The 13,863-nt window shown below is 40.3% G+C and overlaps 2 protein-coding genes across 2 annotated transcripts in view; one reads left to right on the forward strand and one right to left on the reverse strand.

Annotated features, from left to right (window-relative positions):
• Positions 1-292: 292 nt before the first annotated feature.
• Positions 293-10,760, forward strand: LOC138027958 (Golgi resident protein GCP60-like). Its single transcript, XM_068875595.1, has 6 exons — positions 293-508; positions 2,211-2,346; positions 2,891-3,139; positions 3,380-3,500; positions 6,036-6,201; positions 8,096-10,760. The coding sequence occupies exons 1-6, from the start codon at positions 325-327 to the stop codon at positions 8,434-8,436; spliced, it is 1,197 nt and encodes a 398-aa protein (XP_068731696.1). The 5' UTR covers positions 293-324; the 3' UTR covers positions 8,437-10,760.
• The window catches only part of LOC138027960 (uncharacterized), a 5,888-nt gene continuing 873 nt past the window's right edge, over positions 8,849-13,863 (reverse strand). The window contains exon 2 of the mRNA XM_068875597.1: positions 8,849-13,863. This exon is cut by the window's right edge and continues 342 nt beyond it. Coding sequence (XP_068731698.1) covers positions 13,473-13,863 — 391 coding nt within the window. The 3' untranslated portion in view covers positions 8,849-13,472.

Genomic DNA, 13,863 nt, shown 5'->3' on the forward strand with positions numbered 1-13,863 from the left:
CGAGCCCTGGATGGAGCAATTTATGGCGCAATTTTTGCGTGACTCGGCATGATACGCGTGCGTTGCTTCTGCTTAATCGAATTTTTTCATGTATATTATTATAATAAGTAATCACATGATATTTCCCGCGCAATTTAGAAGAAATAAGCACTTGTAATTTTTTTCAAAGACTACAAATTGCACTCGCCCGAAATTTCACTCGAAATCATGTGAGGTACAAGTTTCCGGGTCGGGTTTGACGAGGGTTTCGGGTTCAACGAGTATCGGGACAAGAACCTTGAACGCATGCTCAATTGCTTGTTTTGGCTCAGTACGCGTGGCAATATGGCGGATGGTCGGTGCGATGCTGGAATTGCCGAAAATCCTCACAATTTAACAATTATAGAGGATCAGAACTACGGTGTAGATGTCAGTGGAGCTACAAAAAAGGAAAGTGAAGAGGTACCTTACAAATATGGATACCCCCTGCCAGAATATTACAAACTGTGCTTACAGTACTATCATAAAGGTAAAAGAGGAAGGGTTCGAATTGTTTCTTATGTAGATCGGTAACTTTGAACAAATATATTAATATCCTCCCCCTTTTTACATTGAATTGGACTCATAAGAAATCGTTAGGATCAAAGAGAAGGAGTTCTTCCCGAGAACCATAGTTTTTCTCTTTGATATAAAGGAAGTTTTCGTTCGATTCGTACCCCCTGTTACGCTGTTTGCAATGGCCTGCTTTCTTGTATCCTTAACATTCAACACATAGGTGTATCTTGACTTAAAAAAACGAGCGGTACCGAACGGTTAGTGCGAAGTCTTGCACGTACGAGCACGTACGGTGAAAACAGGAAGTGGCCTTGGTCCAGAGAGCTGATCAACAGGATTTGCTCTAAATCATTTGTCGATCTTAAAAGTAAAGGAAAATAAAAGCGAGAAAGGCACATTTGAGTAAACTAAAGGCTCATATAGTAATTTAATTGCCATAAACGTGCTTGTCGATGTAAAGAAGGCAGGTAGATTCCCTCCAGATAAAATAGAAGCAACAAAACAGACCATAACGTCCCTTTCATACGTAGCGTAAATTATTTACCTTTCACAAATTGTTGTGGAGCCCGCACATCCGTCCGTACAATGTAAACTTCCACAGCAAAGCGACATCAAAATGGCGGACTGATCCGCTAAGAATGAGACACGCGACTTACCCTTCTCTCGCCGTTGACGGTTTTGGATGTCGACCATGGATTATCTTTAGGGGAGTACATTAGCGATATTTCCCAGTTTGTTCTCTAAAGACCAGCGGACTCACCTACCCCTAGATGAAATATTTCGAGATACTTACACACCACTACGCGTGGTCTAACAAAGAATTTGAAGAATTTTTAACCTCTTTGCGTCAAGTAAGGAATCATATTTTATCCGACCATTTGGACTATCGACATCATCCGGAATTTTGATCAGGAAATATTATGTTGCTTACTTGACGTATCATGCCCCATTCTAAACCTAATACGTAGTTCTCCGTCCTTCAGACTTCGCTCTAAAAACTAGGTTAACATGTTTGTGAGTGAAAAATACATGAACTGTAATACTTAATTTAACAAGGATGGCATATTGTACTGTTAACCCACTTGTTTTTAAGATGGTACCCCTACACACTAAGGCATAAGAATGGTTTAAGGTAATCCTTAGAAACAGAACTTGTCATAGATTTCCGATAAAACTTTGCACACTGTTGTAACATGTCAAGGAGATGATAAAAATGTGATTAAAAAGGGGGGTCACCATGCTCGTTTCCATTGTGCGATGCTGATGAATACGGCTGTTTAAGCCACTTTGACAATTCCTGTGCATCCTCAATGTTGGACAAATTTAGCTCCATTTTACTGATGTAACCCCTCATATAATGCAGAACCTGGTGTCATTCTGTTTAACCCTCAGTGGTAACCCTGCGATGGACTAGCATCCCATCCAGGGGTGAGTAGAAATACTCCTAGTCGCTTCATGCTACAGAAACCGGAGATAAGTGCCGGTCTGGTTGGTCTTAAAGGCTCGTAGCAGACTTTACCTTACCTTACCTCCAAAAACAGCCATGTACAAGATTTTACTTTGTCTTAGACCAGATGATATTACTTGTTGATGGGGAACCTTGTGAAAGGGAGGGGATCAATGATCTGATACAGTCCCTTGTTCATTATGGTAACTGCGTTTACTTATATTCACAGAAAAACAGATAATCAAGTTGTCATATGACGAGAAAGTTGATTTGACAGCTTATTGGAAGCAAGTTTCTAGTGGACCTTATGATCCAGAGAAATTTCCAGATGTTGGTTATTTTGATGTTATTGGTAATGACCGACGGTAAGGTCTCCTTGTAATCGTTCGTTCATGTTTAATCATTAAAGGTCAGTAAGTGGGAATCACTGCTTCACAGCTGTCCTGTCAGTGAACATTTCATTTTAGGACAAAATCTTTGGTGGAACTGTGCTGGGTTAGTGTCCCATTTCACCCATTCACCCCTAAACCGGCCTAAAGCAGCCATACTTAGTATTTTAACATGAAGTGCTAGATTTCTATCCCATATTAACCATGTGAGCATTAGCCCTACTGATGGAAATGGGCCCACACAAGGACAGAGAAAAACTCTGACCAGGGTGGGAATTGAACCCACGACCTTCGGGTTAGATCTCCGCCACTCTACCGACTGAGCAACAAGGGTTGCAACTGGTTTGCCTCCAGCCAGTTGGGATTCTTAACAGTTGTTGTTGTTCTGTTCTATCGTTTCATTGTGTTTCATTGACCCTGAAAAGCCCCTATGGGGAGCGGTCAATTAAGTATGTATTGTATTGTATTGTATTGTATTGTATTATATACTGATAATAAACCATTATTATTATTACTTTAGGAGAGCTTGGGAGAGTCTTGGAAACTTGCAGCCGCAAGAAGCCATGAAGAAGTTTTGTGACTTACTTGGGACTTGCTCACCTGAGCTAAGACCCTGGATGGAGGCTCAACAGAGGGAAAAAGAAGAGAAGGAGAGATTGCGAAGAGAGGAAGAAGAAAGACTGCAAAGGGAAGCTGAAGAGGCAGCAGAGCGCGAGAGACAGAGACTCTTGGAAGAGGAAATGAAAAGACAAGCTGAGGAGGAAGAAAGGTAATGGTCGGAAACTTATCTAGCCAATCCAGTTTGGCCAACCACATGGTGTGTGTGCAAGAGTGACAAAATATGTGGAACTCTGTGGCCTACTCTCCTAGAATCGTCTCTCCCACCCAAACATTCAAACGGGGATTTCATTTTATGATTCAGAAGCAGTGTTTGTAGTGTAGAGGGCTGTTTGAAATAACTTTCTTTCAATTTGACAAAATTTTGAAGTTATCTTCTGTTTCTTTTCAGGAGAAGACAAGAAGAAATAATGAGACAGCAAGAGCAGCTCTTACGACAGCAACAAGAAAGTTTGCAACAACAACAACAACAACAACAACAACAACAACAACATCAAAATACTGGACAACAGGTATACCAATGTAATTCACCATTAAATTTTTCTTAAGCAGCAGAGGTCTAAGGATGAGTATAAAAAATAAAATTAATTGAAAAATTAAAGTGTTCTGATGAATCTTTCTACCAAAAGCAAATGCAGAACTTTAATGATTTTCTTGCCAATGTCTTGATTTTATGTGAACAGAATTAGCCATTGGAGGGTAATGTGGAGTGATATTTAAAACGTGTGAGCGTTAGCCCTACTAATGGAATTGGACTCAGACAAGGACAGAGAAAAGCTCTGACTGGGGTGGGTACTGAACCCACAACCTTCAAGTTAGATCACCACTGCTCTACTGAAGGAGCTACAAAGTCAGACGGGAGCTGGTCAAGGGAATTTAAGATGTCAATTTCATGACAATGAATATGTACAAGTAGAGGGGAGCATGGATGGCGCAGTGGTGAGAGCACTCGCCTCCCACCAATGTGGCCGAGGTTCGATTCCCGGACCAGACGCCATTAGTAGGGTTGAGTTTGTGTTGGTTCTCTTCTCTGCTTTGAGGGTTTTTCTCCGGGTTCTCCGGTTTTCCCCCCTCGGCAAAAACCAGCATACAGCTGATTCCAGCTGGCTGTAAGCTGTGCTCCAAGGTCACACGTGGACCGTATAGTGGCTGCCAGGGGCGCCATTGTCGTTGCTGTTCTTTGCGACGGCGATTAGCAGCGACAATTATAATTATTATTATTGCGACAATTAGAGGGGAGGGTTTGGTTTGTGCAAACGTTGACCATGTAGCACTTATATTTCAACGGAATTAACTATTGGAGGGTAATATGAAGTGCTAGTTTTGTATCCATGAAAACCATGTGAGCGTTAGCCCAACTGATGGTATTGGGCCCACACAAGGACAGAGAAAAACTCTGACTAGGGTGGGAATTGAACCCATGACTTTCGAGTTAGATCACGAAAGCAGGTCTCCTGCTCCCTTCTGACCTTGTACAGTAGCTCAGTCAGTAGAGCAGCAGTGATCTAACTCGAAGGTTGTGGGTTCAATTCCCACCCTGGTCAGAGTTTTTCTCTCGAGGGCTCACATGGTTTACATCGATAGAAAAGTAGCACTTCACATTACCCTCCAATAGTTAATTCCGTTGAAATATAAGTACTACATGGCAAATGTTTACACAAACGTAAGCCTTTCTTGATTTTATGTATGACATACTCATGTAGGTTCATAAACTTGGTAAAACTAGTAGTCGTTTAGATCAAGGATTGAGCTGTGTTATTTTTTGAACAAGTACATGTATGCAAAATAGTTTTATAAGAAGAATCCGAAAAGGATGCACGCCTCGCACTAGCTTGGTTGTGCGTCAAAGGACCGCTTGTTTTTAATTTCCTTTACTTTGAGCAGCTCATAAACACAAAAATTTCATGTCAGGGTGAAAATGGTGACATACATGTACCATTATGTTTGTTATTAGCGGAAAGAGCAGTCTTAAGTGATTAAAAATCATTTGCATTTTCAGCGTCTTTTAAGCGTGTCATCGGACAAAGCCACGGGATATTAGAACTTTGCAATAATTCATTTGTGTGACCTTGATTTTGAGGCAAAGACATCACTGTTAAACTATGTGGGAAAGGAGAGGCAAATGTAGTCAATGTGTTAGCGGCTCTTTAATCCAGATGAAGCTTTCAGGGACATCTGAACAACCTCGTTCCCAGGGTCCTCTCTCGTCCTCCCTTGAGAGAGTGTCCTGGTTGCGACTGGTCACGTTTCTGGCCCAGTAGGGAGTGGAAATTTATACATCACTTGCTTCCAGAATGTTTATTAATCTAAAGCAAACTCTAAAAAAGATCTGTAAATCCTCGTTGCCCGTGGATATCAGTTCGTGTCGTCTTCGGCTCCAGTCAAATTACTTATTTTACTTTCAAAAATAATAATAAGGTCTGTATACCCAGGCCACTGAAAGAAGCACAACTTGAAGTCCGCTAAAGAACGTGAGCGACGGACATTATTTTGTTAAAGAAAAGCAAGTGGTTTCTCCCTTCCCAAGACTGAACTGAATTTGACTGTTGACAAAATTAAGTCAAGGATCTACCCTCAGTAAGGATTTGATTTGTACACATACATGTAGACACGTGACCATCCGCAACCAGGGTACTGTCTTGAGGGAGGAAGGGAGAGGAACCTGGAAACAAAGTTGAAATCTTAAGATTACCAATAAGGAGGGTTGCTCCACCATGCGATGTATTATAAAAGCCCTCAGTGGAGGTCCAATCATTACCTTATTTTTTTCATAGAATCATATTTTTATGCTGACCTCGCTCACCAACGCATCTCCACAGTTTATTTAGAAACAAAGCCCAATTTCTATGCAATTCTTCTTGAGGCAGCCGCTATGCTTATAAGCCTTACGAAGCCCAACAAAATCCAACAATATTGGAGTCCGCTCCAATTGACAGCACTTTAGAACCAAAATCATTACAGTATCAAAACCTCGTATTGTTTGCTTCAAAGAAAAAATGCTGGTGGATTTGCCTTGTAAGATTAAATTATTTTCTAATCCTGTTTAGCCGAAGACGAAGGCTGTCAATGGCACACCTAGAATACAACCCGCTTCTTTATGGACACGTCCAAAAGTCCAAGAGTTCATTCAACATGTGAAGTCTGATCCGAGTTCTGTATTAGTTGTTGGTCGCGGTGAGACAATGACAGTTCGTGTGCCCACACATGAAGGAGGTAAGTGATGAGGCATAATACCAGAAATTTCGACCCGTTCATGTTAGTTCTTCGAAGGCTATTAAGTTTGTCAAAGCAATTATCAACATCTGTCGTGTAGTGTTGTTTTTAAAATTTAAGCCCAATTAAAAAAAAAACTACTATTTAAATAAAGTCACAAAATGACATGTCCTTTTTAATTTGAGGCGATTTCAAAAACTAAATAACGCGCACTTTACTGCATTGCTAACTTCAAAGGCAGTTTATTTTTAATGAACTTGAATAGGCAAACTCGAAAAGGGGCGAAAATTTATAACATAACATATATCTTTATTTACCCTCGGATTTTTAGAGTAGCTTGGTGTAGCTAATATCTCCGAGCATTTACCCTCCCAACCATGATACACCATAGAAGACAGACCACAACACCGGGAACTACATGCCCTACTCTTTACGACAAGTGTGCGGGTTCTTTTACGTCCCACATGATTATGAACATTGAAGGGTTGTGAGACGGGACCTCCGGCTTATCGTCCTTATCCGAGAAGACTAGAGAGTCTAACATTTGCAGATGTAATTACAAAGGCAGCACTTTCTCCTCAGTTATTTAAAGACCTTGAGTGTTGGTCCGCCCGGAGTTGAACTCACGACCTCCCGCGTGACAGCCCGGTGCTCAACCAACTGAGCCACCATTGCGCGGTGAAGACAGTGATTGTTATTGAGCCATTGGTCAAATTTGGGTTGTTTATAACATTTATTGTTATATGGCAGTTTAGTATAGAGTGGTTTTCAATAGGCCTTCTTCACGATAGCCGCCATGTTGGTTTTCAAATTGTCATGCAAATTAGCCATGTGTTATGCTGGGGGGCAAACATTGGAATAAAGGCGAACTGCGGAAAATCAGCTCGTCGAAATATTGAAATAGCATTGCTAAAAGTACATTTTAGAATTTAGAGTTAAGTACCTTTTATAATAATTTTATATCTTTTGATTGCCTCCAACATTTTGACTTTCTACTTCGTTATCTGCTCATTTTTCACCAAAAAACATCGAAGTAACTTGTGTAATCATTCTATTTTACTACTTAGGTGATAAACGTTCAGGGAACGTGAAACAAATCATATGTGTGGCTAAGATGTTCATTATGACCTCTCGAACTTGTGTTGTTTGCCCCCTCAAGAGTGTGTAGCTAATTTGCATGACAAAGGCAAATCCAACATGGCGGCAATCGTGTATAAGGTCTATTGAGTGTGGAAAGTAATTAGCGAATTGCTTTGGTTCATGATTACTTCACTCAGTGATTGGTTCAAAGTTATCGCGCCTCTTTTTCAACCAATCAGAAGTGAAACCAAAACGCATCGTGGCTCGCACGTGCACATTTTCCCGCGCTTTGTGTCGGCTACGTGTAATTACTTCGAGTTTTGATTGGTTTACTGGATTGTCTCCGTCCTTTTTGATTGGCTTAAGTACTTACTCTCGTTTTGGTTTTACGACACTCGAATGAAAGTCACTCTAGGTTCCATGTCGCAGTTCGTTTGTTCAGTAATAAGCTAGATCACAGATGACGTCACAATGTGGTAAGAACAAAAAGGTGACACACGAGGCAATAGCCGCGTGTGTAGATGATGTTCTTACCAGAAATTGACGTCTCCTATGATCTGTTACTGAAAGGACGCACGGCAACATTTAATCTATTTGTTTTATAGTTATAATAAATAATGAAAAGTTTTTGATGATGACGTCAGCGATGCGTCTGTCCTCTAATAGGTCATAGGTGAGAATCAATTAAAATGCGTGCATTATTGACTTAATTATATCAAAAAACATTCATGCAAATCCCTGAGATCATAAAGGAAAAAAATAGAGACTTTGATTTGATTTTATTATGAAACGTTCTTCTCGTCTTTTTCCCTAGGGAACTGTCTCTTCTGGGAATTTGCCACCGAATACTATGATCTTGGTTTTGGTATTAGTTTTGAATGGTCTCAGCCATTTGCCAAGAACGTCACAGTCACAGTGAATGAATCAGATGATGACGAATTCACGGAAGAAGAAAAATCGTCGGAGAACGAGTCCATTCCTCCCAAGCCAAAAAGGGACGAGATACTCCCAGTTGTGCGGAGGCCTTGTAACGAGGAAGTTATCATCGGTAGTCACATGTATCCTGGTCGTGGCGAGTATTTACTCAAGTTCGATAATTCTTATTCGTTGTTTAGATCGAAGACTTTATATTACCGGGTCTATTACACTCGATGATTGAGCTGGATAACATTGCCAAAACGAGAATGTGTGGTGGACGTCTGGGAATCTTGAAGTGTCAAAATTATTATAACTAAAACAGCGGCTTTTGTAACCTGCGAACGCAGCAAACATTTTTACAATGACGAATTGACGAACAAAATGTCTCTTTTGCATCAACAGTGCTCCCTTCAGCCTCAAAGCGAGGTGAAGGTTTTTCACCAAAGGCCTCAAAATGATTTCGCCTTTTGCCGCGGCGTTGAAGATAATGTCGAAATTGCGGTTGGCTAGAATGGTACTGTGTGGAAGGTTCAGTGGCTGAGGAAATTACATAGAGCGGTTTTCAATTGAGTATCGAAAGTAATTAGCGAATTGCTTTGGTTTTTCATTTCTTCACTCAGTGATTGGTTCAAAGTTCTCGCGCCACTCGCAACCAATCGGAAGTGAAACCAAAACCAATCGTGGCTCGCGCGTGCACATTTTCCCGCGCTTTGTGTCGGCTGTGTGTAATTCGAGTTTTGATTGATTTACTGGATTGTCTCCCTCCTTTTTGATTGGCCAAAGTAATTACTTTGGTTTTGATTTTGCGACACTCGATTGAAACTCGCTCTACTAAAGCAAATAGTCGAAATCGGCTAACTCAGGCAGTGTTTTCACTACAGGCGTTGGCTCGCACAACATTCCTGAAAGTGAATAAAAGGGGTAGTTTATAAAGAAACTGTGGTGCTGCGTCGGTGGGGAAGTAGTATACGAAAGTTTGGTCTTATCAACGGAGTTGATAATGTAAATTGACCACCGTACAGAGATTCTAAAAGCTGACGTTTCGAGCGTTAGCCCATCGTCAGAGCGAATCGGAACGAAGGGCTGTTTTTTTCTGACGAAGGGCTAACGCTCGAAACATCAGCTTTTACAAACTCTGTACTTACATTATCAACTCCGTTGATAAAACCAAACTCCTGAAAGTGGTTTCTTTGCAGGCTTTTTTAAGTGACCTAAAAATAATACGTGTTTTCACGGGTAAGATTAAATGAGGAGAGAGCACGTGCCAATACAATAATAAAAATAATAAAAGTAGCACACCTGTTATATTTCCGATTTGAATAACCGAAAGAGACTCCTCATACACCTTATTCCAAAATGGCCGCCATTTAGATATTCTTTTGTTTTTATTGAAATTAGACCTAGATGCCTCGTTCAAGGCAAAATATTCTTTTGAATTTGCAGCTCAAGAACGAGCCATCAAGGGCTAATTTGAATAAAAACAAAAGAATATTTAAATGACGGCCATTTTGGAATAAGGTCTATTGGCCGAAAGTAATTGCCTGCTGGTTTGGTGGCTTAAATTTAATGAGTATTCTATTGAGATTTACCAACGCGCTTAACTTTAAACGAGTTGTTTTCACGGAATTTTTGTTTGTCACTCTCTAAGCGACCTGAAAAACCGCTTATGAAAACACGTCCATAAATGTTAGCTTGAACGTTTCATTTCCCATTTCAGACCACGTGATGTTCCCAAGGGAATTTTCCTTTTCTTTTTTCATAAGTTATGCATACAATGCACGTGCATAAGACGACATTTGAAAGAAACTCTTCCGTAGAGTAAAGCGCTGGCCAAGCGAGAGCTGATGAGAGTTGGAACTCTCGCTCTGGTTTGGCCAGGAACTCTCATCCACTCTCGGCTACTCTCATTGACTCTCGAGAGCTCTCATAGAATTTGAACCCGCTCAAATTTTTCATGAGAGTTGGCGAGAGTTTTGTCGTGTTTGGCCGCGCACAAGAGTTTGAGCGAGAGTTTTGCGGTCAGCAGTTACTGTTTTTTTTTTCCAGCGGGCTCAGATAAAAAAGGAAAAAGTATATGGCGTCGCGGATTCGGGGCCCAAGGACAACGCCAAGGCGTCCGCCACGGCTGAATAAACCGGATGGCTAGTCGCCATATTTACATCATGGTTTTCCCAGGGTGTTCCCCAGGCTCTCTCTTTTGTTTGCGTGTGAAACTCTTGACAAACTCTCGTCAACTCTCGTTCTCGTTTGGCCAACTCTTAACATCGCGTGGTCTGAAGTGGGAAGACAAAACGTACAAGCTAAAGAGGTCAATTCAAATCTCCCGGGGTTAAGATTCTTTGTGCATTGTATTTGCATTATAAAGTAGCATTCACATTTAAGTGATATGGAAATATCTGGAACGAAACGTTTTATTCCCAAAAGATTTGAATTGTGTACAACATTGAGTTAGCCGATTTCGTCTATTGTATAGAAGATATTTTTCAGTTCTTTTAACTCGGATTGTCTATTGAAAAAAAATAAATATAAATATATGTTCATTAAAAAGCAGAATAATCATTGATTTTTATAGCGGTTTTCAATTAAGGGCGCGTTCGATTGATCCTATTCCGGAATAAGAATACGTGGAGTGATGATTAAAACGGTATGTTTGGCGCGTTTCGAAGCAGCAAGGATAATAAAAATATGTTTAAAATAGCGTTTTAGCGGATGTTTGACAATTTTAATGTGAATCTCCGTAAAAACGAAGGATTCTAACTTATATTCCATGTATTCTTATTCCGGAATACGGTCAATCGAACGCACCGCACCCTAAGTTTCAAAGTTACTTTCGCAAATGCTTTTGTTTTGCGTAATACTACTTGGTGATTGGTTTATAAAGCCGGCGCTGTAATCTCAGCCAATCAAAGTCAAAATTTGGGACTTGCACGCGATTTCCCGCGCTCGCCAAATGGGTCTGTTTGCTTTGCCACAGGATTTGGTTGATGCGATTGTTTTTACGTCTGTTGTGTCTGTTAAAGCCCGTTTAAGGACGGTGCCTGCTATTGTTATTGCGCATACGTTCTGCGCATCTCCAGATACTTGGATTTCCTATCGGCGGTGCTTATTAATACGGGGATATTTTTGCGCGGTTCAAAACTATGCAGAGAAAGCCGAACTTAGCAAGTGCTCTTGGTATTCCGAAAGAAAATTGGGGGTAACCATGCATTTTTCAGAGATAATTAAGCTTCAATTTGGCCAAAGAACGCCATACATTGCTCTGTATTTTGAAGCTTTTTACAAATATTGTTGATTAATTATCTTCGAAAAATGCGTGGTTACCCCCAATTTTCTTTTTGGATTTCAATAATACTTGTTAAGATCTGCTTTTCCCACGCATTCAGTAAACCGCGCAAAAACATCTTTGAATTAGTAGGCACCGCCCTTAAAAGGTTTCGGAATTTGACCAACGTTCGTTCAACGTAAGTTGAACGGACATTCGACAAATGTTGGACGCAAAAACAGAGTTGTGCGAAAGCCGTTCAAATGGTTCCAACATTGCACCAACAAAATACAAAATTTGATTGCGAGGGACTAAGAAGTAGAAACCAGACTCGTCTCTCGTCCAGATAAACTACGTGCAGCCATATTGATGTGACGATCATGGAGCATGCGTGTGTTCTACAATTGTTGAACAGTGTTCAAACGGCTTTAACGCCATTCAACATTTTTGAGAACAAAGGAAAAGTTGAATCGATGTTGAATGAAAGTTTAAACCAATTTGAACTTGATTCCACACGCTTTCAACAAGCTTTCAACATCTTTTATGCTTTCAACAATGTTGGACGACCTGTTCAAACGCACCGAACATTTGGTTCAACAAAGTTTTAAATGCAGGTTGAAGCAAATTTTGATACCGTTTAAACGAGTCTTTATGGTTGGTAAAAGCATGTTTAAAACACATAATGCGAATAATTAACCGTAAAATAGAGCTTGCTCAAAAAAAAGGGAAAGCCATGCGGGAAGTTGGACCCCTAATTCATTGTTAAGGTCGCTTGTAACTCAGGGCTGCGTTCAGAGAAACTAATTTCTAAATTTGAAAACATTTTTTCAAGCCTGTGACATGGTTTTGGACTTGTTGGGTGGAACCCTACTTAAGATAATAATTACACTTAATTAATAATAACAGATCATGTTATCTTTGTCTACTCTATTTTAATGTTATTTATTACTAAAAGCGCCAAAATTAAAAGGAAATTAAAATGACTTAGTACTGACTTTTTCTGTCTTCATCAAATGGCGCCAGTTTACTCTATTGCCATGTTGGAGTCTTGGCTGTTAGGGCAAAACTAAACAGATTTTGCGCCCTCATAAAACAAATTCTGATATAGACAAGCTTCACAAAAATCCTCGCTTTGCCCACAACTCCAACCTCTAGCTGAAAACAGCGCTCGATTCGAGTAACAGTAACAGAGATTCACTCGCAGACGAGGCATCACCTCCAGGTTCCACAGAATAGTTTCCATTGATTGCCTCGAAGTATCGTTTACTGTTTTAAATTAAGCTTCAATTTCTGTAACTTGGCTTACTATTTCAGCGCTTCTCTCAAACACCAAACAACCACAATTTAGTTAATTCTAAAACATGCTTTATTAGTTATATAGACAATGATGACAGATGGCTTTTGCAACGACAACATGGAGTATCTAAAAACTGGAATCGACGGTTTCTTTTGTCGGCCACTATAGACGAGGCTGAAGGGCTGTTTCGCATAAAACCATTCTGAAGTAGCACAAATGCAATTCGCTTACTCTAAGTGCGAGTATTGATTCACATTCAAGCCATTATAAATTACACAAACACTTATGTTACGTTAAAAATGAAAGGCCGCGATGATCCAAAGCACATACCTACTAAAGTAAATTTCAGTTGACGACCTGTTGAAATGTTTTCTTATCATAAGAATTTGCTTACAGAAGGCATCGTGCAATAAGAATATTAACTTGGAAAAAGAACTTGTAAATCTTAGTTGTCTCTGCAAATTTAAGCCTTTTGTCCCCATCAATCAATAGGTGAGAAACTAAGAAATCTTCAAGGCAACAGCGCTAATGAGCATATTCCTTGCTCGGATTATTATGCACTACCTTTTCAATATCCATTGCTAGCTGATCGATTGGACTATAATCCACTGGTGAAGCAACCATGTAAACATTTAACTTCCTTATGTTTGTGTGCAGAAATACAAATAAATTCTAAAACTTCATGTTAGTGGTTGTTACATTGAGTCTTCTACTTCACTGGTCCTGTGCTCCTTCTGCTTCATCGCTTGTCTGTTTTGCTTGTTCTTCACTTTGAGTTTCGCCTTCTTCTATGGTGACATCCACACTTCTTTCGTTTGGCAAAAGAGCTGGATCACGTGGCGCCTCTATGGTCAGTACGCCTTCTTTGGACAGGCGTGACGTCAATGAACCGAGATCTGCGTCATCGGGTAGAAGAATCTGGTGACGGTAATCACGTGACCATTGCAAACCGCTCTCCTCTGGTGTTCGTTGTTTCCCAGTGACCGTCAGCTCTTGTCCTCGAAGTTGGACTTTGATTTCTTCTGGCTCAAATCCACTGAGATTTAACTTGACTGAAAATTTCCTGTCTTTGTCTTTCTTGGTCTCTTCCACCCGCTTGATTCCT

Source organism: Montipora capricornis, chromosome 12, assembly GCF_036669925.1.
Source record: "Montipora capricornis isolate CH-2021 chromosome 12, ASM3666992v2, whole genome shotgun sequence".
NCBI lineage: Eukaryota > Metazoa > Cnidaria > Anthozoa > Scleractinia > Acroporidae > Montipora > Montipora capricornis.